The following is a 27,651-nucleotide window of genomic DNA, read 5'->3' as shown; positions in this document are numbered from 1 at the left end:
AGGGGCGCACAGCATGCCCACAGCTGCCCCTGGCTGTGTTCCTGGCCCTGAGAGCAGGTCCAGTCCTTGGGGTGCGCAGGCTACTGCGCACCCCAAGACCCCTCTTTCCAGCAAACGCCCCAGCTCTCTCCTGGTTGCCTCCCTAGCTCCATTGCTCCCTGTCTGCCGCATCCAATTTTCCTTGTTGTATTTTTCATAAGTGCGAGGCTCAGAAGCCCCGTCCTCCTCCCTGGTGTGTTCGGCAGGAAGCAGATTTCCGGAGTGGAGTGGGTTGGCTTTGGGACTTGGACTGTCGTTGGTGGGGTGGGGGCGGGGGTTGACCTCCTCTCCTGCCTTGGCTCCAAGCAGGTGAAGGAGGGAGGCTCAGGTGTCCTGGGCATGCTGCCTGGCACTTCTCCAGGCCCATCAGTCACCTCAGATCCTGCAGGGATCTTCACCTGGCCTGTCCCTCCCACTCTGGGCCTCTGTCACCTGCTGTGGATCAACTAGAACCTTCCAGAATTGGTGGAAGGGAGGAGCCCTTACTTGGCCTTTGGAGCACCCAGCTTTTCTGGGTGAAGCCCTACTCCTGTCGCAGCCCACCCTCCACTTTGCAGAAGGGGAAACAAAGGCTGTGGATTTACAAAACACGCTTTCCCTCTACCTCTCTGCAAACCCTCCCTGACCCCTCCTCACTTTCTGCTCCTGGTTGGCCTCCCTGGACCCCTAGGGGAAGGAGGAGGAGGGAGGGAGAAGAGGCACAAGGCAGGCATGAGTCTTGGGCTCTGGGTGGGGAAGCCTGCCCCCCTCCCCCAGCCACCACCATCTTCCTAGCTGCTGTCCCCCCCCCCCGCCAGTGTCACTCAGAGCCAGAAGGGACCAGTGCCCCACCTCCTGCCCCCAAACCTGGCATCCCGGCCCTGGGTGGGGAGGCCCTCCAGTCAGCCACACGGCTGCCATGTTCCTGTGGCGGTGGCCCAGGAAGCTGGAGGCAATTTAGAGAAGATGGAGGCTTCCTCAGGGAGGCCACAGGAAAGGGGAAGGAGAAAAGGGAAGAAAAGAAGCTTTTGATGCACATCATGTCTGCAGAATTGAGTATGACTAATTAATAGATTTTATTCTTAGTAATCTCTTAAGCATTCCATACGTTGGGCCCCACGCCTGAGCTGAGCTTACAAGAGGCCTCATTCGCAAAATGCAAATGACTCGCCTGGCCCTGCTGCCTCCTCTCTTGCCTCGCCTTCCCCCCCCTTTTTTTATTTTATTTATTTTATTTTTTTTAGGGAAAATTTAAAGGAAAATTGCCATGTAATAGAAAAGAGATTCTAATCACTACATCTAATTACCACGAAGGGTAAACCACTTAACCAAAGAAGTGTCATGGGCTCTTTTTATAAAAAAACTTAAAACCTGCTATAAATGCCACAGAATACACTCATCAACGCTGAGGCCAATGAGGTTGTTCTGGCTAGTTAGAGGCTGCAAGGGTCAGGTCGGCCGCCCACAGAGGGGAGATTCTAGACAGAAGTGGTAGCCTGGGCCCTGGGCTTGTCTTCCCGGGCCCTGTGTCCTCAGGCACTGCTAGGGGCTGGGGGAGGCTGGGCAGTCCTGCAGCATCTCTCTCCTTGTGTTATGAGGACACTCAGAGGAGTTGGACCAGGAAGGGACAGGGCTTCGGAGTAGGCCTGGCTTCAGGCCCCCTCCTTGGCTTGGGGAGCTGTGAGGCGGCAGACATTTGGGAGCTCGCTCTCAGAAAGGACTCCGGGAGGATGTCTGATGCTGAGGGGCGGGAAGGTGAGAGCAGACCCCAGGGCCCGGCTGGCGAGTCTCCACCGTCCTCAGCACTCACAGGGCAGGAGGACGCCTGCAGTGAGCCCTCGGTGAGCCCCTGCCTGAGCCCCCGGGGAGCAGGAGACCCGCGTGTCCTCAGGCCCAGGTGTGCCCGGGCCTGCTTTGTGCTGGGGGGGAGGGAAGCTGATCACCCAGGCCTGCAGGCCTTTCTGACCTCACTGACTCCAGGGCCACTTGCTGTTCTCCAAATGCCTTCCTAACCTCAAAGGGCATGATTTGACCTCCTCCTGGTGTGGTTGAGGGGAAAGGAGGCCCCAGAGTAAGATTGGGGGCCCAAGCATGTTGGCAGTGGGGACTGGGGTGCCGTGGCAAGGCCAGGGCCTGGGACACCGGCAGAAGGCATGAGTGGTGCCATGAGGGAGGGGACCTCACTTCTGAAACAGCAGGGACCTCGGGCTTCTGTCCCTTCCCCCTCTTCCTGAGCCAATGCCCTACATCTGCGCGCACCCTCTGCTCCTCCCCGAGCTGCCCGAACAGCCTGTGTCAGGGGCACTTGAGGCCAAAGGGAGGGCGACCTTCACAGAGACATGAAATTAAGGCTTGGAAAAATCTCTCTCTTGATCTCATTGTGTGAGAAAATGATTCAAATGGGCCAAAGGGTGGGGAGGCTTAGTTTCGAGTGGAGTGTGTCCATGCCCTGCGCCTCTCCCTGGGCCTGGGGAGCCGGACTCCCCATCGTGGGGCGAGAGCGAGACCCTCCCTCCAGCCTGGCGAGGGAGGGGGCCGTACCTCTCCTCCACCCGACTCACACGGCTCTTGTGACCATTCCTTTCAACCCCTGCCTCTTCACTGAGGGGGCCAGTCACATCTTTTCACGACCAGTGAGTGGCCAGCCCCGGCAGCCCCGTGACTGCCGGTCAGCATCTTCTTCCTGCCCTTGGCTTTTGTCAGTGCAGTTGAGGCCTTTTGAAACCGCCAGCACCTGGAGCCAGACACCTCCCCAGTCTCCCCTGCCCTCGGGCCAGTGTCTCTCCTCCGACATGGCTCTTCCCCAGCACAGCACCAGGGGCATGTTAACAGGTGGTGGCCCGAGCTTCCTGAGGGCCAGGGCACGGGAGACCGCAGAACCCCGGACGCCGCTCCGCCTTCACTCCAGCTTGGCTGTCATCCTTTCATTACCGTTTTAATCTCATGGCTCACCAGACCGCACTGCCAGTTGATAAATGATGGCAACCCAGGTTCCGGGGGCCGGGGGGAGGAAATAAAAACTGAATTCTTCCAAGGGCCCCGGTCAGTACCCTTTTGGAGCTGGCATTTCTGGAGGTCTGGTCTTCCCTCTCCAGAGCAGAGTGCCAGGGGTGGGTGCGGCCGAGTGCTCTGCGTTCGGGGGGCTGCTGTCTCCCAGGGCTCTTCTGAGAATGTTCACGTCTTTTTCTGGGCTTTGTTTGAGCAGCCATGGAAACCATTAGGTCTAATCAGCTCATAAAAAAAAAAAAAAAAAAAGTCCCTGCACCAATTACCTGTCCCAGGAGGAAGCACACAGCACAGAGGAAAGAGAAAGTCGCTGTTGAGGTGACTGCATCTGCATCTTGGGGGGGACGGCAGGGGGGAGAGACGAGCACACCGGCCATCAAAGAACGCTTTTCTCTGTATCAGAAAAGAGTGCCGACCAGCTCTGGCCAACCTGAGATAGGGTTGAACTGAGGGTGCCCCTTGCCCGGGGTCTCCCTGGCCACCCGACTGGGACAGATACACCTCCGCCTTTAGGAACAGCATTGTTCCCCCTCCCGACTCCCACCCCCAACACGCTTTGTCTACTTACTCAATGATTTCTAGGAGAAAGCAACGTTTTCGTGACTCTATTGTCTCAGGAAATTGTACGAACTGACCCAAGAAGTAGTAAGGACCGGATATGAGGCTCTATCTACCCATCTGTATTGAGAGACACGACACAGAGATTGACAGGTAGATAGATGCACCTCCGCTTGGCTGGGAAACCACAGCTCCCCCAGGGGGCTTCCATGGAGCGTGGTGCACGGAACTGGAGAGGGTTTCGGTATAGGAAAAAGAAAGTTTGCTTTTTAATTGACTACACCATTGTTCAAAGAATGCAGTGAAAGACGTGCTCTTTCTGCAAATCTGTAAGGGAAATGTTATGGAAAGAACCAGGCAAGAGGTTTCAGGACAGTTTCTCCATAGCAAAAAGATCTTTTCTTCCCCTTCTCCTTTGTGAAGAGCCTGAAAACCTTCCATCATGTCGTTGTCACTAGCGAGGAGCCGGCAGCAAGAGCTGCGTTGGGGCTTCGCGTGTTGGCTGTTCTCTCTGACGGTTCTTTTGTGACGGCCTTGAACAGAGCGTGAGGCGCACACAGACAGGTAGTATCTTTCCAGTTCAGGAAAAAAAAAAAAAAAAAAAAAACCCTGACCCAACCCTTCCTGCAATATTATTTTTAGTCCTTCCTTTCCCAACTGGCATAATTTGGTATAAATTATGTCTTCAGCAACGTCAAATCCCCCTCCTATTTTCTATTCTTTAAAAAAAAATCTTTTTTTTCCACTGTTGTGTTCTATAAAATCGTCAACCGTTCCCAAACTTTGCTTTCTGCTGGGAAAGTCCTCGTGGAATTCCTTCTCCTTGCTCTATGGGATGGCAGCAGGCTGGGCAGAGCCACGTTGTCGCCAGGCCAGGGGGGGGGCGGCAGGAGCTGGGGCGGAGGCGGCCCGTGTGGCTGGTATCATGTGTAGGTGTAGTCTATGTCGGGGATGCCACCATCCCGGTAGCCCCGTGTGGTGCCGTAACCAATGGTGTGCGTGCCCTTACAGAGGCTGCTGCCATTGGAGGGGAAGATGGTGTGGACCACGTACTCCTCTTTGGCGTGGTAAGGGTTGATGGGCAACATCTGCAGCCCAGGGCCTCGGATTTCCAGGATGGAGTTATCCTTCTTGGTCCCGGACTCCATGTAGTCGTCCTTTTTCCGATTGCCCCGATTGTAGGCCCGGTCCCGGGTCAGCAGCTCACCGGCCCGGTGCACGTACCAGCAGATGGCCCCCAGGACCAGGAAGAGGAAGACGAGGGCCACGGCACCACCGATGATGCCCGCCAGGGGCAGGCCCCCCATGGGGTCTGCGCTCTGCTCCTGGTTAAGTGTGGTGGTGGGGCTGTAGCTGTCTGCCGTCTCGGCCTTGGCGCACACGGGCGTCTCGTCGGCCACGTAAGTGTTGCCAGTCTCCATGGTGACCATGCAGATGATATAGGTGGACTTGGGCTCCAAAGCCGTCAGCAGGTACTCCGTCTTGTCCCCCTGCACCAGTGTCTCTGTGATGGAGCCCACGGCTGGGCTGTGGCCCAGGCGTAGCCAGCTGAGCCGGAAAGAGGAGGCGGGGAGCGTGGCCTTCCATGTGATGCGGATCGAGTCCGCCGTCAGGGGCTTCACGTGGATGACCAGGGTCTTGGCGCCATCGCCCGTGGCCATGGGGTAGTCGAGGCTGGAGTCAGGGAGGCGCAGCCCCGGCCTCTTGGCCTTGAGGGTGAAGAGTGAGCCCTGGGGTGTGGTGGCAGAGGCATGGTTGCTGGCCGTGGTCTTGGCAGCAGCGTCGGACGCGCCTCCCTGTGAGCCCGTCTCAAAGCACTCGTCCATCTCGCTGGTGATGTCCTTGATGGCCATGCCCCGGACCTTCTCGGGACCCTGGCACATGAGGCCCCGCACATTGACCACGGCCGCCCGCGCCTTCACCCAGTCGCGCAGCCACATAAGGTTACAGCCGCAGAACCAGGGGTTGTTGCGCAGCAGGAGCTGGGCCAGGTTCTCCAGGTCGTCGAACAGACCGCGGGGCAGCGTGGTGAGGTTGTTGTTGGACAGGTCCAGGCGCTCCAGTTCGCGCATCTTGGCCAGCGTGTTGTAGGGGATGTGGCTGATGGCATTGTCCTGCAGGTACAGCTTCTGCAGGTGGGCGCTGGGCAGGTTGAGGGGCGGGGCAGCCAGGGAGTTGCGCACCAGCGAGAGCTCGGTGAGGTTCTGCAGGCGGCTGAACGTGTCATCAGCGATGCGCTGGTTGGCTAGCAGGTTGCCGTCGAGCACGAGGCGCCGGAGGCTGTTGAGGCCCTTGAAGGCGTGCAGCGGGATGGTGGAGATGCGGTTGTCATCCAGCCGCAGCTCCTCCAGCGTGCGGGGCAGCCCCGAGGGGATGCTGCTCAGGTGGTTCCGGCTCAGGAAGAGCAGCTTGAGCTGCTTGCTGTCGGCAAAGGCGTCCTCCTCGATGCTGACGGTGGACACGGAGTTGTCGTCCAGGTGCAGCTTCTCCAGCAGCGGGATGCGGGCCAGCGAGTCCCTGGCGATGGTGCGCACGTTGTTGTCCTGCAGGTGGAGCTCCCGCAGGGAGCGGGGCAGGTTGACCGGGAACTCGTCCAGGTCGTTCTCGTACAGGTAGATGACCTGCACGTTGACCTTGGTCTTGAGGTCCTGGGGGATGCCGGCGTTGTTGATCCGGTTGTTCTGCAGGTAGAGGGTGGTGGCGTCATCAGGGATGTCAGCGGGGATGGAGGTGAGTCCCCGGTCATTGCAGTAGATGAAGCTGTTGTCACAGCGGCATACCGAGGGACAGGTGGTGCTGTCGATGACCTCCGTCAGGAAGGCAATGAGCCCGTAGCAGAGGAAAAGCCAGTCCCGCAGGTCCATGGTGGCCGTGGTCATCACGACGGTGGCCGTGACGGTGGCAGCAGGTGTGGTGGCGGCGGCGGCAGTGGGGTATGCCACCACCATGGTGGATGGCTGGGGGCGCCGGGCCCCGCCTGATTTGGAGCCTCAACACCTGCAAGGAGCATAAGACACGTGTGGTGAGAGCGAGTCCTGGCGCCCACCCGCCTGCCGCCGCAGGGTTGCCACGGGGTCGTGGCGGGGCAGAGGTCAAGCCTCCAGGCGCACGCCCTGCGGCCCTTCCTGGGCCAGCCTGACTTCACGGGTGATCCCTTGGGCCGAGGTCAGACTCTAACGACATCTGGCTAACGTGAAATCTCATCAGGAGCAAAAAGATGTCTGTGAATTAGGCGGCCGCAGTCCGCCTTCCCGGACGGTGATTTCGAGCCGCGGGTGAGGTTCATTTAGCGAGAGCCACGCCGCGGTTTGTTTCTTCTTTCGAGACTTCACCCTAAGCCAGTCTTTATGGCTAATGCTAAAAGTGGCTGGTCAGTGCTGATGGGATGGATTTAAGGTGTGTTTTATGGATTCAGAGCCACCATTTCTCACGGGAACGGAAACTCGCATCCCTATCTGGCTCATACCCAGGGTCTGAAGGAGAAGCTTGTTTCTGTGAGGGCTGTGAGCTCACAAGGGGTTGGGGGGGGAGGGATGTCAGTAGAACCCGCAGAAAAGAAGCCGCCGGGTTGCCACTGGTGAGCAATGGAGGGCGAGGAGCTTCATTGTCTGGTGTTAAAACACATCCCATTTGCCACTCATGCATTTTATAGACAGAAGAATGAGGTGTCAACGGGATCGCTTTCTTGTGTATTTACAGAAAACCCTTTATATCCGAGGTGCCCTCCCTAGCTCCGCATTCCATGTCGTGTGGGAGATTATTCTACACCTTACCCCCTTCCCAAATCACGAAACTTTCAGCTATTTTGAAAAAAAAAATTTTATCTGTTTTCTAGCATTTGAAGAAATTACATGAATAAAAGGAGGGAGGGGTCCACACTGAGGGAATCAGCTGCAAGGTGTAATTTCGGTTTTCACAAATGGAAAAATTGCAGTAGATTTTTTTCCTATTATTTTGCTGTTCATAGTGGTAAAAAATCAATTAAAGAGAAATGATCTTTCAACCTCAGTTGGGGAGGTGTCTTCATGCCGCCGGCAAAGGTCTGCCACGTAACTCTAGGTTCACGAAGGCTTTTCAACGGTGGGACACAATCCTTGCCTCCCCGAGTCTGAGCTGAGGCCCCAGCCTGAAGCCAGCCCAGCCCGGCGTGCAGAGCAGAATCGGGATCTGGTCACCGAACGAGTCCCAGTGGGGACCTCACTCTCAGGCCCTGGGGACTGACCATCTCTATTTCTCAACCAATGTCAAACCTTCTCCCTTGTCTGTCCCCCTCTATCCTGGAACCGCTCCCCTCCATCTAGCAAACTGCTCTTCACATGTCCCCTCCTCTGCTAGTCTTCCACCTACCCATCCACCCATCCATGCATCTGTCCATCTAGCCGCTTAGCAGATCTTTGTGGAGCACCCCCCACGTCCCAGCCCATGTTCTAGCCACTTGGGATCCCATTCTGGTGGGATAGTAGCTCACGCTATGATGCTCCTAGAGCTTCATGAGCATTTAGGTCATTTAACCCTTCCAGCAAACCTGATGTCAATGCCCTTCTTCTTCCCACTTAACAGAAGAGAAAACTGAGGCTCCGAGGCATTAATGCACTCAAGACACTTGAGGAGTGGTGGGGAGGCCAGAATCTTGGCCACTAGGCTCGTGGTGCCCCATCTCGTGCCCATCTTTGTGAGCTGTGGGTTGCACTGTTGGGCGGTTAGTGTTTTAATGTCCCCGACTAAATTTTAGGTACTCAAGGGCAGGGACCGTGGGCTGTGGAGGCCTGGTGTGGCTTAGCATCAGCGACCACCCAAGGTGCTGCGCAAGGCAGGAATGCCTACAGTCACTCCCCTCTACACACTCATACCCTATTTGCATTTACTGGGGCCTCTGGACAGACAGCCTCGGCAGCCCCAGGGCCTCCTGGAGCAAGCTCAGGCTTTGCCCATGGTTAACGCCCTAGCCTCGCTCGGGGCCTGTAAGAGGCATGAACTTTTATCCATGAGGTGGACCCAAGGCAGCTCAGGGGCTGGCGGAGGAAAGCTGGCTAGAAGCAAGTGAGGGCAAAGGGGAAGGGTGCATGGGGCCTGTGCACGGAGCCAGAGGGGACAAGGCCTCGTGGAAAGCCAGGAGAAAGGGGGACTGCTGAGACCCTGCCCAACATTCTGGGCTTCTGGAGCCAGCTTAGGCCCCCTTCTGTGAGCACCCGCTGGCCTGAGGGACTAAGGCCACTGCCTGCTTATTCCTGGCTGCTTCCTTGAGCTCGTCTCCCAGCCCAGCCTCTGGGTCCTGAGCCCACTCACACCCCGTCCCTGCGGGACCCGGAGTGGGTCTTTGTGTCCTGCACTTGAGCTTGCTCGCGGCGGAGTTAGCCGTCAGCTTTGTTTCCCCTACCCACATGCCCTGACACACTCCCGCCCTCCTACCCCCACTGCAGAGCCCTGCACCAGGCTGGTCAGCCCTCCTTCCCTCAGTGTCAGCGAGAGTCACCCTGTAAAATCTGGCTGGGGCGTGGGCATCCCAGGCTGCCTGGCCCTTACCTGACCACTGATTCTCTCACCTCTCATCACAGCCAGGACTGAGGAGGGCCATGGCCCGAACTCTGCAGGAGGACGGGCTCAAAACGGGGCTGCTACATAGACCGGGACATGCCCGCCTTCAGAGGACAGGGATAAACCCAGGCACAAGGGGGACCGGCCAGCCGGGTCTCGCCCCACCCCCTATGCAGACGCATGTTTGTACCTGTGCCAGCCTGTCACACACACGAGGGTTATGGAGCCTGCATGTCCAGTCTCAAGATGCTTAGGAGAAAAGAGGCAGGACTAGGGCAGGTGTGGGGGACAGGAAGGCCCAGGCCTCCTCAAAGGCCACCTTGCCTCAGTCTCAGAGGTCAAGTCTGAGTCCCTCTATCCAGGGCGCCAGCATCTGGCCAGAGGACACACACCTTCCTTGACCTGTCAGCAGCTGAGACCTGGCACGTGGGATGCAGGTGGCCCCTTCAGCTTGGCCGTTTGGGCGGTGCCCTGAGCAGGGGGGCAGCCTTGTGAAGGCCAAAGCCAAGGCCAGCCACCACGTTCTCTGGCACAGACATCAGTCCCCGGTGCCGGCTCAGCTCATGGCCACAGCCCTCAGCCTCCAGAGGCCCTGGCATCATAACAGTGTCTAAATTGCCCCTTTCAGAGATGCCTGATGGATAACCGAGAAGCAGTTGGGAGGCCGGGACCCAAGGCCTTTCCCTTCCCCTGTCTGCAGGCCTCATCCATCTTTGCTGAGCTTCCCCTTGCCGCCCCTTCCCCAAGGCTGTGGCGCAGGGCAGGGCCTGGGGGTGGGGAGGAAGAAAGCATGCCTGCCTGGAGGAGCCTTTAACTGCCCGGGTGCCAGGTGGCCTTTTTATTCCTTTGTTGTGTGTTTGACAGTTTGTGTGGCCATCAAATTAAACCCGGTAAATCGCCCGTCTTCTGCGGGGTCACTTGTTGTGCAGATACCGCAGACTTCAGCATGATGGGAGTCAGGACCTGCCGGCTCCGTGACTGACAGCAGGATCCTTCCCTGGGGGGCCGGGGGAGGGAGCAGGGAGGTGGCTCCGGCTGGATGGATACAGACCCCCATTCGCCAGCGGGGGACCCGGGGCATCATTCTTGGGGCTCTGCCACGTCCAGGCTCCCAAAAGGGACTCCTTGTCAATCGCTGTGATGCTGGGCCCCCTCCGCCTTCACTTGTGCATCCTCAGCCCCACGCCCCAAGCTACGGTGGACACACTGATCCTACGGTGGGGCCCTCCTGTTGTGACCCCAGGCTGCGCCAGCCTCTTTCTCATGGGGAGCTGTCCAGGCCCAGGGAGGGGGTGTGAGTGGCTGGACCCCACAGCTCAGCTCTTGCCTCGGTCCCCCTGGAATTCTCAGCTGCAGCCCAGCCCTGGTTCCTGAAGGCCCTGACCTCCCTTGTGCTGCTCCCTCTGGGCCTCTGCTCCGTGCTGTTCCTGATCCTCGGACACCAACACACCCTCCCCTGCTCCTGCCATTGCCGGGCCAATTTCTGCTCCTCCCCAAGACCTCAGCGTATAGAGCCCCCTCCGTGAAGCTTTCCCTGACCCCCTCTCTGCAAAGCTGACCCGCTTCACCGGTGGGAGATGTTTATCTGCCAACTGGATGGAGGCGCTTCCCTGTTGGAGACCCCCGGCCTGGTGTCTTCCCCAAATCCCATTACGCTGGGGCTGCCAGAGGCCCAGGGACTTCCGGGGGGGGGGTCCCCTTGGGAGGCGGGAGGCTGGAGGGAGGGTAACACGCAGGGGGCAGCTTCAGGACGGAAGGCCCAGCACAGGCCCTGGCATGCCGGACAGGAGATGGTACTGCTGCAGGTTCTCAGGGCACAGTTAGATGTGAGCACACCAGGGGGCTGAGTGTGTTTCTGGAAGGAGCTGGAGGTCCCAGGCGGGAGAGGGAAGGCAGGGCAGGCCTACTCCTGCCCCCAAGCGCCAGCCTTCCTTCCTGTTGGTTAGTGAGGGCAGCTCATGTGGGGATGTCCTGACGCTGGGTCCCCCGAAGTGCCAGGCACGGTCTCAGCCCCCACTTTAGGAATCAGAGAATTCCACATGGTGCTGACCCCAAGAAGGAGGCACGTGAACTAGAATCAGGGAGGGGACAACAAAGCTAGGTTCGAATCTGGCCTCACTAGTCCCCAGCTGTGTGTCCTGCAGCGACACGTCCCTGGGCCTCAGCTTCCTCATCTGTAACGTGCTGCTGGGAACCCCACTGTCCTGAGGGGACGACAAGAGAGGGGTTGTGCAGAGTGCCCAGCACAGGACCGGGTGGTTTGAGAAAGAAGACCTGTTCCATCTCATCCCGGGGAGGGACCCCGAGGTGTTCCTATGACCCACTCAGGCTGCTCACCTGTCTTGGCGGAGCTTCCGAAACGACGGAGCCAGGGAGCCCCTCGCCCTCCCCTTTTCTATGCCCCCTCTGGTCCATCTCTTCAACAACAGGAGTTCATTGTGTTTTCCCTAAGCCTTGCCAGGCCCCCAGGTCTTTCCCGGAAGGGCCCGAGGCAGGAGCAAGGTGTACAGACAGGGCAGGCTAGGGACAGAAGCAGTTGCTCAGCCCCGAGGGGGTAAAGCAGGAGACGCTGGCCCCAGAAGGAGCTGTGTTCTCCCCTGCCAGGCCGGGAGCTTCACCAAGGCTAGATCACTCCACATCTGTGATGAGTCCTCAGCAGACCTTTGTTTAAATTAATGAGGGCCCCCCCTCCCCCCAGGGCCTGCCTGGGCTCAGTCCCCGGCTCCACCTACTGAGGGTGGCCTCAGGTCTCAGGCCTTCCTCTGTAAGATGGGACCCCAAATGACCCACCTCCCTGGCCCTTGTGAGGATAAGCTACGGCTGTTTTCAAGCCTGAGCAGAGGGCCTGATGCAGAGTGCCCTATACAACAGGGGACCATGCCCATCTTAGCAGTAGGCTGCGCTCCAGGGCAGGTCCAGATGGGAACTGCGGGCCCAGGGGGAGATCCTGGGACTTCTGGGTGAGCGGGCCTTTTCCAAGCCCTAGTTCAGGCCCAGGCCGGTCTAAGCCCACCGGAGTCACCTCCTTCGGGCAGGGGGCCGGCTGCCCTGACCCACAAGGCCCTTCCGAGCCTGCCCGCATGACTCTGCCCCAGCTCTCATCAGCTGGTACCATTGATAACTTGTAGTAGAAGGGGGAGCAGGGCCGGGGGTGGGGGTGGTGGTGGTGGTAGGGGATTCTTTTAAAACCTAAAGTTAATTATTTTTCTAATTTCGTGCTGCATGCATTATGCATCAGCGGTTATCACCAGTGGTAATTGCAGACAGGTATGCAAATCCACTAAAAATGTACCTCGGGTTCACCTCACCGCGTAGGCTGCCTGGGCGGTGCCGGGCGGCGGGATGTCCTGAACTTCAGAGAAGGCAAATCCCTTTAAAAAACAAGACTTTAAAATTGTGTCTTAGGAGGTTAATTATATTGATAACAGTGTTCGATATTAAACAATTCAGGGCCGGGAGGGGGGTGGGGGGATGAAAGGAGACACGTGTAATTTTGTTTCTCCCTCTCTCCCCACGTTATTTAATAAGATATTCCTGCACCTGATATTTCTGTCTGTCTCCGTGCATTTTTTAGTAAAGCTGCCTAGACTGAGGCTTCATTCCTTTGGCGAAGGAAAAAGCAGAGGGCAGGGGAGTTTCAGAAGGTAGAAGAGAGGCTTGAGGGCCTTCATTCGGGGAGGAGGGCAGAAGGAAGGAAGGGAGGGGGCAGGGGGAGGGGACCCCGGGGTTTGTAGGGTCAGTGCTGGTGGTCTCTCAGCAGTCAGCAGGATGGGGGCAGCCAGGAGCGGAGAGAGAGGAACAGGGTGACCAGGAGAGACTGGGGATGGTGATGTTTATTGATCATGAAGCAAAGGCTGAGAGCTGGCCGGAAGCAGGCTGGGGGTGGCCCCCCCCCCCCGTGTGCAGCATCCCCCACATGCAGGCCCTGCTCCTTGAATTCCCACTAGAATGTAAACTCCCCTACGCCAGGATATGTTCTGTCCCGTTCACCAGCCTAGCAGAGAGCCTGGCATGGGAGTGCTCATAAGCATCTGGTGAATGAAGGAATGAAGACGCCAAAAGGCAGGCCCTCCAATCTGAAACCTAGAAACAGGCAGTGGGAGAGAAGAGGGAGGCTGGCCCCCCTTTAGCCCCAGCCTGGGAAGGGATAACCACCCAGGCACCCTCAGCACCACAGCCCAGAGAGGAAGAGCGACGGACTGGTCTGAATTGTGCCGCTGGTGGTGGAGGAGCCAGACACAGACCCAGGCCTTGGACTCGCTGTCCAGTGCTCTTCCCTGCCCTCTCAGCTGCCCCGGGGGCCCTGCCCAGCCCCAGAGGGAGAAACCCGAGGAAGACCTCTGGCTGCCCCCTTCTCGTCTCATCTGACACCGGGAGGCTGGCCTGGCACTGCCCGACCACAGGTCTACCTCCAGGCCAGCCTCACATGCCTAGGGATGGCCCACAGAGACACACGAGGGTGGACCCCACCCTCAGGACTCCGGAACTGGGGAGTCACGGGACCTTGGAGATTATCTGCCTTTCACAGGGGAGGAAAAAGTGAGGCCCAGAGAGCAGAAGGGATTGGCCCAGCAGCCGTGGGCACCCTTCCCCCCCTGCCACCTGCTCTGGCCTCGGCACTGAACTCTCAAACCCTTTCCCAGAGGACTGGCACAGGGAGGGTGGTGGTGCACAGTGTCTAACTCACACAGGGACTCGTGGGGGCTGCCTCCCCCACCTGCAGGTCTGCAGACCCCTCCAGCCCGATGGGGTGGGGCCCATTAGTGGCAGTAGCTGGCCAGGGAGGGGCCTGCTGCATGCTGGGTCCTCTGCGACCCCCCTCTCCTCTCCAGCTGGCCTGCACACCGAGCGCACAAAGGGGATCATGTTCAGGGAGGGAAAGGGATGTGCCCAGGGTCACACTGCTCACAACAGGAGGGACAGGGCACCAACTCCTGTCTGCCTGGCTCCCCTAGTTTGGCTCTCTTTGCTTTTCTGCCTTGGGATGGAAGGAGGCTCCACAGCTCACCAGAGGCAGAGCCCCGCACTGAGCAGGTTCTCCATAAATATTAGGGGTGCAGGCCTGGGGAGTGGCCGTGGGCCCCAGGAATTGCCCCCCAACCCCTCCTAGGGGCTGGGAGGTGAATAGGGACAAATGACGGGGCAGTGGGTGACGCGTGGTAGGGATGAGGGAGGGGAGGCCAGGTGGGCAGGGGCCGAGCGTGGGCTCCCTGCGATCGTGATGCCTGTCGGCCCCGCTGCTGGGCTGGCGCGCCTTTATAATAAATAACAGCAAATAGCCGATCCGCAGGGCATCTTTCACGCCAGTGGCTAATAACACGGCTATTAATGCCCCCGCAGACGGCATGTGCGTCGCACCGCGCTGACGAATGTCCGGGCCCTGGTGCAGTCATAAATCAGCCCCTCTCCTGGGGAAACGTGCAGAGAAGTGTCATTTTCCATCTTGGTAATGAATTGGGGCTTCCCTGCCCTGCCCTGGGCACCGCCGCTGGAAGTTGCCTGGGATTTGTGTTTGGGGAGGCACGAGCCCTCCCTCCTGGCCTCTGGGGAGCCGGGAAGAGTGGGGCCACTCCCGGCCCCCAGGGAGGACCCAGCTCTCCACCTGCCCAGCCCTGGCAGTTGCGCAGCTCGAGTGAGGACGAGGGGCACTAGGGCCTGCGGTGTGATCTTGGGACACTTACTGCCCATCCCTGGGCCCCCAGCATGCCACTCTCACCAGCAGAGGGGCTGGACTGGAAGCCAGAACAGTGATGCCCAAGGGCCAGCAGGGGCAAGGTCTTGGGTGGTGGCTTTGGCTCAGCCCTACCCTTGGTCCTCCCGGCCAGGGCAGGGGCGGGCCTGGACAGAGAGACTCTCTCCCCGTGGGAGGGCAGCAGGTGCCATGGCCAGTGTCACCAAAGGTCCTGCCTCCCCCAAGGCCTCACGACTGCCCCCTTCGGGCAGAACTCAGAGGGGCTCAAAGTAGGACCCCCGCTCTGGAGCAGCAGGGTTCCCATCGTGGGGCAGCAGTTTACTCTGGAAAAGCCTTATACCCTGGTCCCATCCACCCTGGGGTAGAGCATGGCCACCAGGTAGCAAAAGACCTCTCCCTTGGCAAGCAGAAACTGCTGGTTGCCTGACTGGCTGTGGGGGTGGGTGGGTGGGGGAGCTGCAGACCTGGGGAGCTCTGTGACGCCCCAATGCAACCCAGCTGGAAAGAGAGCAGGTCCCAGCTGTCTCAGGCATGAGGAGCCACTGGGCCTTCCTGAGCCACCCAGAGCCCCTTTGCAACTGCCTTACCTCCTGAGCTGCAGCCCCGGAGCCTGCTGGGTCTGGCCGGGGTCTCTGTTCTGGATGCTTCCGGTTGAGGTGGGCCCGGACACACTCACATTCTGACCCCACGGCCCAGGCACGCAGGTGCAGGCCACAGAGCTGGGGTGTTGCGTGGAGCTAGGGGCACCCCGGGGAGCGGGCAGGACCCCCCGTTCTCTGCTCTGCAGGGCTCCTCGCGCTCAGACTTGGCTGCAGGGCTGGAGTAGCATGCTCTGTCCCATAGGCTCCAGGCGCTGCTGGCCTCTCTCCCCGGAGTGAGGGGCGTGCATGAGGGGCCTGTGGAGGCACCCCCTGCAGCCCCAGGACTCCCGTGTGCTGCCCGAGGGTGTTCTGGGCCCCTGCTCCCCAGGCATGCCCTAGAGCCCGGCGTCCATCCTGCCACGGTGGCCTCTCGCTGTCCTCTTTCAACTTTTGCCCCTTTGTCTGTCGGCCGCCACCTCCTCTGAAAGGCTTCTGCGTGGCTTTTACCCCCTTTTCTTCACCAAGTTTTTTTTTTTTTTTTTTTTAATCCCTTTAAGTCACTTGGTAGAATGGGCTCCGGTGCAGAGAGCGGCCTTGCGTGACAGAGCTGAGAGGGAGCCACTCTCCAAAGACTCGGTATTCCTGCCACTCAGGCTGTGTCTCCGGGGGGGAAGGAGGGGGTCCATTACCCCGCTGAGGAGTTCAGATGTTCACCGCGGGGCTGGAGCTGCTGACATGCGCCGCTGAGCTGTCAGGCCCCACATGCCTCTCTTTGGAAAGATGGGGGGGGGGGCGGCGCTCAGTCCTGCTTGGCTTCTCCTGTTTGTCGAGAAGGTTTTCTTGCTGGGGAGGTGGGGGGGAGGGGCGAGTTATTCCTGCTTCACCCTCTGGGCTTGTCTGTCCAAAAAGGAGTTCTGCTCACCCACTCCCTGCCTCCTCACCTGCCAAAACACAATACAAATGATTAAGCCCAGGGAAATTAGGAGCCACCCAGGGACGGGCGGCCTGGGCTGCAGGCCCCCTCTCCTCCCCTGCCCCTGGAACCTGCGTTCTTGAACGCCACTCTCCAGGGAGCCGGGAGGGGGCGGGGATGACTCCCCATCATCTCCCTTCTCTTCTCAAATCCAGACAACAAACAGGGGGCTGTGCAGAGCACCCTCCTCAAAGCTCCCCAGTTTCCTTTTGCTGGGGATGGAAGGACCAGAAAGAGAAGCAAAGTTCTGAGGGCTCCTGGCCGCACAGGGGCTGCCTGCCTGGCCCCGCGCTGGCTGGCTCCGCTTTCCCCCAGCACCTGCTCCTCTTTCGAAATGTCATTCAAAGGATCCAACTGGGCCACCGCGGCCTTGGCTTCCAGAAGCAGCACTGCCTTTCACCGTGGGAAGCAGGAGCAGCAGGGAAGCGGGGAAGTTGGGTCTCAGAGTCCCTGGCCTCCCTCCTGCAACCGCCCCACTTCCTAGGCCAGGGTCAGGGCTCCACGCCCCTCGTGCCCTCGAAGGCCATCCTCCCCTTCCCCGGGGACCTGGGGGGCAGGGCTGGCTGGTCCTCGGAATCCAAAACAAACCCCGAGCCCTCCAGTCGCCTCTCACTGCCTCTCATTAGCGTGGCGTGCTGAAGCCCCACGGTGCCCCGGTGTCCGTATTCCCCCTGCAGGAGCCCCTCTTTGGAAAAGGGCTTTTATTACACATCTGAGAGTGTTAGCTCTGGTTTGAAATCGGATCCAGATGGACTCAGCTGCATCTGGGCACTCTCCTTTGTCGGGCCGAAGGTGGCTGATTTGAGAAATGCTTGCTGTCTGGGGCTGTTACAAATAAAAACAAGGATCTTTAGGGGTGCGTGTTTTCATAAGCCCAGAGCCCAGACTGGGGCAGAGTGCACTACACACTGGACGCCCAGCCTGGCAGGGGCGCACCGGTGACGAGGGTGGAGTGCTGGTGGGGGCTGCCAGGGCTGCCAGGGTACGTGCAGAGGGTGGGGGAGGAGAGTTAGGACAGACATCCCCAGAAGGAAGGGGGTACAAGACACAGCAAGCCCCATGCATCCGGCATGGCCAGGGCCTGCTATATACCCAGGGTGCCAGTAGGCAGGTGAAGCCCCTCCAGGGGCGGAGGGGGGTGTTGGGTAGGAGGGGAGGCGGGGACAGTGCCTGCGCGAGGCGTGACTGCCGGGCTATGGCGCGGGTTCTTACTGCTATTACCCCCGCGTGATTTCATCCAATTATAAATTGTAATTTCTCTATGAAAGCGAGAGATGGAAACAGTCCAATGAGGTCATCTGCCTCCCTGGCCGGGGCGAGGAAATTGTTTTTGTACTGCTGGGGGTGGGAGTGGAGGTGGCGGGGCCTCCGTATTTCAAGAGGATAGTGGCAGCGTCTTCGGAGCCCAGAGGCTCAGCCGGCCATGGCTGCTGATCCCCCACGACAGAGAGCAACCGCCCAAGAACTGCTTTTTGAAGTTATGAACCGAGGAGGGCGGCTCCATCCAACAGCACTGGACCCTTTTCCCAGTCCTCCTATGCAGCCTCTAGAATCCCACAAAGCACAGCCCCAGAATGCCCGAGTGGGCTCGCTCCAGGCCCTTCCCCCACACTGCCCCCGCTCCTGCATCGGGTGGCCCTCCTCCTTGGGGGGCCTGGGCACACAAACCCATAGTGTCCTGAAAGGAGTTGTCTCCCTGCTTCAAGGAAGGGATTATCTCTGCTTGTCTGAGGCAGATCCCCCACTACCTGGCTTAGTGCCTTGCACACAGTAGATGCTTCATAAATGCACCCGGTGACCTCCCCACTCTCCTTTCTCATTTAGAAAATTGGGGTCTGAGCAAGGCTCTTGGTGGGGCCGTCTGACTTTGTCCATCCTGGGGTGGGCCTGGCTGGCTGTGCCTGGGAGGTGGGAGCTCTTCCCACGTGTGGGTGCCTCCTGATGATTGTTAGTAGTCACCTGCGCTCACTGAACCAAACAAGGCTCAGGAATAAACATGTAAATGTGCCCTCCTGGCAAACATCTACCATCCCCAGTGGGTGTGCAATTGGATCGAGAAGCCCGAGGCCACACAATGCAAAGAGAGTGCGGCATGCGGACCTTCTATGTGGGCAAACGGAGCTAGGATAAAATGAACCTGTTCAGTCCACGGGTTCCGCTGCGGGAGCCCCCTCCCCCTCCCCACCTCCAGGCCACTTTGGCCAGCTCGTAGGTATGCCCCCTACAGGACATCTCTGCCCACCAACCCTCGCTGTGGCCTTCCCTGCTCCCACAGGCTCCAGGTCTCTGCTCTGCCAAACGAACCATTTTTTGGGTCAACATAATAGAAGCTTCCATTTGTAAGTACTTGAGATGCTTACAGTTTTACTTTTTGTTATAAATAATAACATCATAATTGTATTAAAAGAAATTTGAAAGGGGAAAAGAGAGCCAAGTGCACGATCCCACATGTCTACACCATTCCACTTTGGCCGGATCTGCCCATACCAAGATACTGTCTGCAGGGGGACAATGCGCCTTTGCCTTTTCCAGGTCATTTCTGCTTTGCCATCTCCCTTGAGCCTGGGGACAATCCAGTACAGCTGTTAGGGCAGGGAGGACCATGGCACTGAGAAGGGGGCATGTGTCCAAGCTTGCACAACCTGCATGACAGCCAGGGCCTTGAACCCTGGCCCAGTTCCCCTCTCTCTGCATGACATGGAGTCTCAGTAAAACAGAAACACACCGATCAACCAAACCCACAGTGGCCCCTGGGCCCAGTGCCCCAAGGGAACTGGGTTTTCCTGAGGCCCTCTCGTGCAATCATCCATCCATCTATCCATCATCTACATATCTCTCTATTCATCCATCTCTCTGTCCATTCACCCATCATGCATCTGTCCATCCATCCATGCATCAAGCCCTCCCTCTCCCCATCTCTCCATTTCTCTGTCCATCTACCTGTCTCTTTCCATCCGTCTGTCCATCTTTCCGTCCATCCATCCATGCATCTGTCACTGCCCCCTCCCTCCATCTTCTATCCATCCATCTACCTGTCCATCTTTCTGTCTGTTCATCTGTCTCTCCATCCGTCCGTCCATCCATCCACCCTTCCCTCCCTCTCTCCCTCCCTCCAGCAAACATGTACTATGTCCAGTCATTCTTCTGGCACCATACAAGACATCGGGATCCAAAGAGGAGCCCCTGTCCTCCAGGAGCTCGAAGTCCAGCGGGGAGGCCATTGGTTTACAGAGGGCCACAGTGTGAGACCCACACAGGGCCCTATGGGAGCAAATAGCCCGCCTTGCCCAGCCTGGGAGGGTGGATCATGGGGAGCCTCATGGGGAGGTAACACTGTGCTGTGGTTCTGGGGTTCCCCAGGCTCCCACGTCGTGATAGTCACATGTGAACTCGGTGGCAAGCTAGAGGGGGGCAGGTGTGGCTGGGTCTCCCCCAACCACCTCCCTGTCCTGTCTTCTCCCTAGAAGCCCTGGCCACTCCTTTGGACCTCAGGGCTCCCCCCACCCGCCCCGAAGTGGAAACACTCTCCAGCTTTGCGGTTCCCAGCTGCCCTGAGGATCTGTTCTCGCTGATATTAATTCCTATATTAGCAATTAGCCCTCCTGCTTCATTTCAACCTATGCTCTTAGGGATGGATTATTATGTGTGTATCATTAATCAGACGCCTGGTATGTGCTGCTGGAAACCCAGGTGGGCTTTATGGCTGGTGACTTAGGTCAAGTGGCATTTTAAATGAATAAACCACCTGCCTCCCCCCCTTCCCGGGCAGAGGTGCCCTGTGGCACAGAGGGCAGAGTTTAGATCATCGCAAGCAGGTCAAAGCTGGTGCAAGGTAGGAGACACAGGGTTTTCTTTTATTCGGGACTTCCAGGCTGAGGTCAGCATCTGTATCCGACCTGTATAGATGAAAAGGCTCTTTGTGACTCAAACCCAGAGTTTGTTCTGTGGCTGCTGACTTCCTCCCACCAGGATGGCCATCCACAGGGCCTGTTCCTCTCCCCCCACAGTGACCGCAGTGTGTGGGTCACTCCTCTCTTGTGGCCGCATGGACCTGGGAGCTGTTACGGCTGTGTGCCTCTCTCCAGGGGGCAGAGGGCTGGGGGCCGGGGCCACGGGGCAGGGAGAGCTTTCCCACTTGGGAGTATGGACTGCTCCCATAACAGAGACTTCATAGTAGGGGGTGGGGCAGGAAGGGCACTTCAGGGCAAGGGAACAGCATATGCAAAGGCTCAGAGTAGGAGGGCTGGCTGGTGAGAAGGCTGGTGTCCCAAAGCTCTGAGTTAGTGGAAGGCAGTGATCTGAGCTGAAGAGGGAGATGAGATTCTGGCCTGTGGGGGAATTTTGAATCTTCTGCTGAGGGGCCCGGCCTTCATACCAAGGGCAGTGGGGAGTCAGGGAAGGTACTCAGGCAGGGGGAGGCATGACCAGACCTTTGTGGAGAGCTGGAAGGTGCTGGGGTGAGAGAGGGACCCAGTGAGAAGCTGGGACAGTGTCCCCAGGAGCAGGGGTGGGAGCCTGGGCTGGGAGTAGGGAACAGTGGGGTTCAGGGGAAGGGGCTGGCTAGGCAGTCTCCCTGAAGACAGGCCTGGAGGCTGAGTGGCTTCCTGCCCTCTTCTGCTCCTTGCTAGAGGGTGGTGGACTGGAGCAGCACCATGCACACACAGCCAGCCTGTTGTGGGACTCGGAGCCTGCCTAAGCGGGGTGGGGGGGGGGGAGTGCATCTGGGTGCTGCAGGAGGCGTGTTTGGAGGCTCCAGCTCCGCCCTCTGCACTGAGAGAGGGCCCTACCCTGCCCCCTTCTCACTCACTCTGGCCCCCAGGCTTGGCACTGCAGCATGGCACCCCATAGCAGGTGAGAAGAGGTGGAGGCGAGAGAGCCTGCATACGCGGCGCGAACCCCAAGCCTCCACTCTGCTAATTAAACCGCTTCCTGACAAAACCCAGACTTTGGTGGATGGGTGTGGGTGCAGGAGTGGGAGCCAGTCTGTGGACAGCTGCAGGAGCCCTTGCTGCGTGGCCAGCAGGCCTAGACTGCTGCCAGCACCCACCCTCGCAGACAGACCCCTGGGGAAGGGGGGTGAGGCCGGTCGGGGGGCAGGCAGTGCCCAGAGCAGAGAAGCCAGCTCCAGGGGGCTGCTCTTCTGGGACAGCTCCTCGGAGAGAAGACGTGGGACTTCCTCCATGGGATGTCCCGCCCTCCCTCCCTCCCTCTCTCCCTCCCCGTGTGTGGGCTGAAGCCAGGACCTGGGGAGCAAGGGCAGCTGTGGCCAGAGGTGGCCTAGAATTCACTCCTGTGTCCTGGTCCTGGGCTGGCAGAGCAGCCCAGGGACCAAACTGGCCCAGACTCTTGGCACCTGCTCGCTGCCTGCCTGCCCCACTAGGCCTCGCAGAGCCCCCTCCACTGCACCGTCTGCGTGGTCTGGAGGCCTGGCTCTACCAGGCCCCCACAGTGCAGCCGAGCAGTGGGGGACCTGGAAAGACTGCCATGCAGGTACTCTCGTCCCTGAGCGGCAATGAGACAGAAGAGCAGGCAGGCATCTAAAGGGGTCTCCTGCACCTGGAGTGCTCACGCGCCTTGGAAGTCTCCTCCGAGCAGGGGCGGGTGGCGGGAGGAACCCCCGTGCCCAGCTGAGCTGCAAGGGTGGGTGGGGGGCAGGGCCAGCCTCAGGCAGCTAAGCTCAGTGGGCTCGGGATGGCTGCTCTCAGCCTCTGGAGGGGTAGGCTTAAGCAGGGTGGAGGAGGGGTGGGAGCGCATCAACCTCCACAGGCCTGCCCCTCTGCCACAGGGAAAGGCACAGTGGCCGGAGCCTGCCCGCACACAACAGGGGACGGGAATGGAGGCCCAGGCCTGCTCGAGGTTCTTTGCGCCCTGCCCACTGGCTGCCTGCTGGCCTGGTCCTACCCCGCAGGCCTTGTTGTAACTCAGCTCCCACACAGACGGGTCTGTACCCAGCCCTGGGGGATTCCGGGGGATGATGAACTTGGTGCTGCCAGCAAAGGCCAGACCTTTCTAGGGAAATGGGCCCGCTTTTGTTAGCAGAACACGGGCCATGCATTCCCCACACCTGGGCCCTCGGCTGAGGTGGGCGGTGGAGCCTGGAGGCAGAAGACCTGGTTTCCCCCACCCCCGGCCACCCGTGCCTCTGTGCTCTCACACGGGGCCCCTGGCCACCCTGGCTCTGAGACGGGTCCTACGTGGCCGACGTGCGGGCGCTCTGGAGCACCTGTTTGAAGCATTTTGCACGTGTGTCCGGCAGGTGCAGGGCCTCTGGTCGTGGAGGGGAGAAGAAGGGGGAGAAGGCCCTGGAGCTTTCAGAACCCAGGTTCTGCTCAAGGGGTTGCAGCTCCCCTCCTCTGCCCCCTACTTCCCTCAGCTCACTCCCCAGTCTCAGATTCCTTCAGGAGCTCTACGCCATACAGAGGAAGGGGCTGTAGCCTCACTCTCTGGCCGCTGTGTTCAAATGCCAGTCCTCCAGGGGCGCCGGGCTAGCTCAGTCAGTTGGCTCAGTCAACCCCGCCTTCAGCTCAGGTCATGATCGTGGGGTCCTGGGATCGAGTCCCATGTTGGGCTCCCTGCTTCTGCCTCTACCTCTGCCCCTCCCTGCTGCTTGTGCCACACTCTCTCTCTCTCAAATGAATAAATAAAATCTTAAAAAAAAAAAATGCCAGTCCCGTGAAGACCTCCACCACTGACCACACTGAAAGCCACAAGCTAGGGATTCCAGGCCATGCACTTGGACCGTCCAAGGTACCTGGCTGCAGCTGGCCAAAGCTGCCTTTTCTTCCAGAAGTCTCCACTTCCCTCCTGCCGGCAGTGCCAGCCTCCAGCCCCCAGGGACAGGCGCCCTTTCGCCTGGCTCCCCCCGGCTTTCCCGTTTCCCTGAACCATGGAAGCCCGTGCCAAGGGATTTTCGTCTCTGTGTTGGAAATCTCCCACCCCTCCCCTCCTTCCCGTAAACATGCTCTCCGGCCGAGAGCAACACTGCGCACCCCGGCCACATGGCCAGACTTGGTTAATATTTACAGCGAGTGGCTCAGAAAGCTATTAGCTTCCTTTTCTTGTTAATTGAAAGAGGAGAAAATGGTTGTAACACTTCAAAAGGACTTAAAGCGCAGTCTGAGAGACCCGCTGAATGAGGAGGAAGGGAAAAAAGACCATTTAAAAAAAGGAAGAAGAAAGGGAGTCCACAGCTCACGCGCCCTGCGAGGGTGGGCTGGCGTTCCTTCTCTGCCTCGACAGACGCCTGGCTTTCCTCCGAGGCTTCCTCATCGCTGCTCATTGTATACTTTCCTTTTCATTTGGGAGCCTGCCTTAAGGAGAGAAGGAGGAAGGAAAAGGGTTCGAGGTGCACTTTGGTAATAACGAGGCTATTTGAAGTTGTGGCTAACGAGGCCCCTGGCCCCTTTGCTCCTGGAGCCCATGGGGCCTGGCCTTGCCCGGCAGCTGCAGGCCTGGGGGCTGCCCTGATCCGTGGCCACCAAAACACAGGCCCTTGCTGCCCAGGAAGCAGGCCCAGGTCAGGGGGCATTGGGCTAAAGTCATTCCCAGGCCCCTGACCTGGGTGTACCCTGGGGGGAGGCACTTGGGCCCCACTCCCCTGGGGCCCCAGGGACAGCCAAGGATGCCGTGGTCATGAGAAGGGTGGGCGACTTTCTGAATCCCGATGGACGAGGAGCTGGCGGTCCAGCATTGCCAAGCCTCTGGCCTCTGGCCTCTGGGGTCAGCCTCCCCAGGCCACTTTTCCTAGAAATAAATGATCCTTCTGCACCTGCATGTTCAGCTTCTGGAGTCAGCTCCATGATGTTAGTAACCAAACAGCTCGGCCAGGCCCCCTGCGGTCAGATGGGGGCAGACTGGGTGACTCAAGAGGTTTTCACTCGGGAGCCTGCCTTTCAATTCAGGCTGACAAGTGTCCCCTCCTTCAGGAAGTCCCTGGCTTCTCCAGCTCCCGTGGCACCCTGCTCTCTATCAGCCTGGCCTTCTCTGTGTCTGCAGAACAAGGTGGCTGACTGGAGCAGACACGGAGGGGCCCAGCTCCTGGGTCTGGACGGGCTGTGTTAAAGGAGGTGGTCATGTCCACCCTGCTCCCTCCCTGCTTCTGCCCCTGTCAGACCAAACAGGAGCCCTGTACATGCACAGCCATGCTGCAGGGCAAGAGGCCCGGGGTGGGGGGGGGAAACGGGGGCCGGAGGGTCTAGGGCAGGGACTGAGGGGCTGTTCGAGGAAGACAGCACTCTCTTGTCCTTGGCTTTCTGGACAGCTGACCCAAAGAAGTAAGACCAGCCTGTTCTGGGAGGACCAGGATCTAGAAGGACCAGGAAGGATTTACTGGGAGGGATTCCACTAAGGAAGAAATTGGTAACAGAGATGCCCAAAAATGGCCCAGACCACCGCTGAGAGGCGGTGCCAGGCCCAAGCTGGAAGACCCCTGAAAGGGCAGGGGGGCTGGATGGGGATGAACACGTCCGGCAGGGCCTGGCCACCCTGAGGCCTGCTTCTGCAACCAACACTGTCACCCCTCCGACTGACCCCTGCTCAGCGTCTGCCCTCCGCAGGGCTGCCCCCGCCCTGGCCCTCACACGGTGCACCCTGGATTCTAATTGTCTTCCCCCCTTCGGCTGTGAGCTCTTAAGGGCACAGACCATGTCAGCAGCAGTGACAATGACTGGGCTAAGTTGAAGGAGATGGCCCCGGGCACACTGAGCTAAGTGCTTCGTGTGGATGATGCAAAGCCTGTATTAGGTCCGAGGCAGGCGACACCCTCTCACTGAACCCGCAGGTCCTGTTATGACCATTTTGATTTTCCACCTGAGGAAACCCTCCCCAGGTTCACAGGGCCATGAGCATGTCATTTATTTTTTTCTAATTTATTTATTTATTTGAGAGAGAGCGAGCAAGCATGCATGCGGATGTGAGCTGGGGGAGGGGCAGAGGGAGACGGAGAAGGAGGAAGCCGACTCTGCATTGAGCACAGAGCGCACCTCAGGGCTCAATCCCACGATCCCGAGATCATGACCTGAGCCAAAACCAACAGTCGGACACTCAACCAACTGAGCCACCCAGGCGCTCCCCATGAACACGTTAAAGGCTCTGAGAAGTCCCGCTGCAAAGATACCAATTTAACTCTGCTCCAGCAGATACCTGGTAACCTCCCAAGATTCGCGTGTTCTTCAGAGCATGCTTTGGGAGGCGCTTCAAATGTCCATTGAACTGTCTTCGGGGAGCACCTGCTGTGTCCCAGGTAGTCGTCTGTGGTGGGGACATGCAGTGGCTGAGGACAAGTGTGTCCTTCCCAGCACCTAGCTCAGTGTCTGGCATGTAGAAGGCACACACAAATTCAGCACATGAGAGCCAAATGAGAGGGGGGAATGGATGGGGTAGAGGAGCCGGGCTGGGGCCACATGTCCTGGCCAGACGGTCCCTGCCCTGAGCTGCCCCCGTGTTTCTTCCTCCTCCTCTAATCCTGGACCCGAGGCCAGCGCCATTGGCCATGCTCAGCCTCAGCCTTTGCCATGATAAGGGTGTCGAGGCGGGCTAAAAGTAGCCAGCTCCTGGACGGCCCCCCGTGCCCCCTGGGCAGGTCGGAGCCCTCGGTGCCCCCCCCCCCCGGGGCCCCTGCCAGGCACAGCCCCTCTTCCTTTCCCTTGCAGCTCTGTGGCTCCGGCCTTGACATTCTAATCACATCCCCCAGCCCTGCCTGGAATACTAATTCTCCCAAGATGAAACCATCCGTGTTTAATTTTTTTTAAAAGCCAGGCGGAAAGACAAGACAAGAAAAGGGGAGGCTTCGGTGGGTGGAAGTTGGAGCCCTCCTCAGAGCTCTGTTCAGAGCTTCCCTGGGCGACTGGCCTTGAGGATGTGCCGTGCCACCAGCCACCCTGGATGGTCACACGGCCCCCGACGAGGGCCAGGGAGGGGGCTGGCCCTGCTCAACCACACCAGCCGGCCCCGGACCATCCCCTGCCCCTAATATAGGCCAAGGAGGGGGGTGGTCCCACTTTCTGGTGAGTGGGGAGCCGAGAAGGGGCCCAGGCGGGCCTTTTGAATACACCAGGGCATGCTATCGGCCCTGGCCCTCAGGAGGGAGCCCCTTTAATTGAGAGCAGGCAGCCAGGCCACCTCTCTCCATCCACTGTCTGCAAGTGAGGTTTCTGCCCAGCTCCTGTCAGAAGATGGAGCCTGAGGCCTCCCCAGGTGTGGCTGGGGTCAGCAGGGGACAGAGAGCGGGCTGGAGAGGCAGGAGCAACATGGGAGTGCCCAGAGCGGGCTCGGTCTGAGAGAGAGGCCAGAGGCCGTGCGGCACAGGGAAAGGGGGCTGGGCGGTGGGGACAGGGCCAGCCCTTCAGCGCTGGATGACCTTGCACGAACCCTCCACCACGCTGGGGCTCAGCGGCCGCCCTGGGGTGCTAGGGTTAGGAGGGCTGTTACTGGAGGACTAGGTGGTCAGCAGCCTGGAGTCAGAGGCGGGGAGCCGGGCCCCTCAGGCAGCTCCAGCCCCCGGGTTACTGGGGTCCCGCGTGTGAGATCTCCGGGCATTGGTTCCGTATCCCCGAGGTGGGGTAGTGAGGGAAGCACCCTCAGAGGCCTGTGGTGAGGACCGCGGGCAGCACATAGGACCAGCCTAGCACCCCGCGCACCTACAGAAGTCAGCTGTCGTTACTGTCAACTGCGAGACAAGCACACTCAGTAAAGCTGCCTCCCCCACCTGCCCCAGGCCCTTGGCCCCCACACCAGCCCGGCCCTGGGACGGGAAGCTTGGTGCCACCGCCCTCGCAGCATCCCGCTTTCACGTCCTAACGTCCTCAGAGGGAAGAATGAAATTGTAACGGCAGGAAACATGACAGAACATGAAACATGATGAAATCAGCCCCGTAAATTATGAACTCCGAATCATAGCCCTGCTTCTGCCGCAGCAGGCTAAATGCTGCCAAATGCCCCGCAGGCTGGAGGCTCTTCGTGGAAACCACGGGGCACCTTCCATCCCCTCCGCTGGGCACTGCGAGTGCAGGCTGCGGGTGGCTTTGGCTGCCCCACCCCCATGCCCTCCCCTTCCCCCTCCAGGCGGAGTCCCCAACACAGACCCCTGACTGGCCCAGAGGTCGGAGGCGCCAGGCCCTGCCTCCGTGAGATACTACTCTGCTTCACTTTCTACTTCCCTTGGATGAGACTCTGGCCAAGGCCACCGCTGGACCGGTCCCCATTCACCCCACACCCCGCACCCCGTTAGGTTTTCCCTGGGAACTTGGGCACAAGACAAACCCCAAACCGCGTGGGGGAGAGACCCACTG

General features: G+C 59.2%; 2 protein-coding genes across 2 annotated transcripts in view; one reads left to right on the top strand and one right to left on the bottom strand.

The window, feature by feature from the left end:
- Nucleotides 1–27,651, top strand: part of MACROD1 (mono-ADP ribosylhydrolase 1) — a 146,971-nt gene that overhangs the window by 37,685 nt on the left and 81,635 nt on the right.
- FLRT1 (fibronectin leucine rich transmembrane protein 1) lies at nucleotides 933–16,165 on the bottom strand. Its single transcript, XM_027579324.2, has 2 exons — nucleotides 15,397–16,165; nucleotides 933–6,579 (listed from the first exon to the last, which is right to left on the bottom strand). Exon 2 carries the CDS (start codon nucleotides 6,528–6,530, stop codon nucleotides 4,506–4,508), a length of 2,025 nt encoding a protein of 674 aa, XP_027435125.1. The 5' UTR covers nucleotides 6,531–6,579; nucleotides 15,397–16,165; the 3' UTR covers nucleotides 933–4,505.

This window comes from Zalophus californianus, chromosome 11 (genome assembly GCF_009762305.2).
Source record: "Zalophus californianus isolate mZalCal1 chromosome 11, mZalCal1.pri.v2, whole genome shotgun sequence".
Lineage (NCBI taxonomy): Eukaryota > Metazoa > Chordata > Mammalia > Carnivora > Otariidae > Zalophus > Zalophus californianus.
Note: the sequence above shows the minus strand (reverse complement) of the source record. Positions and strands in the feature narration are given on the sequence as shown.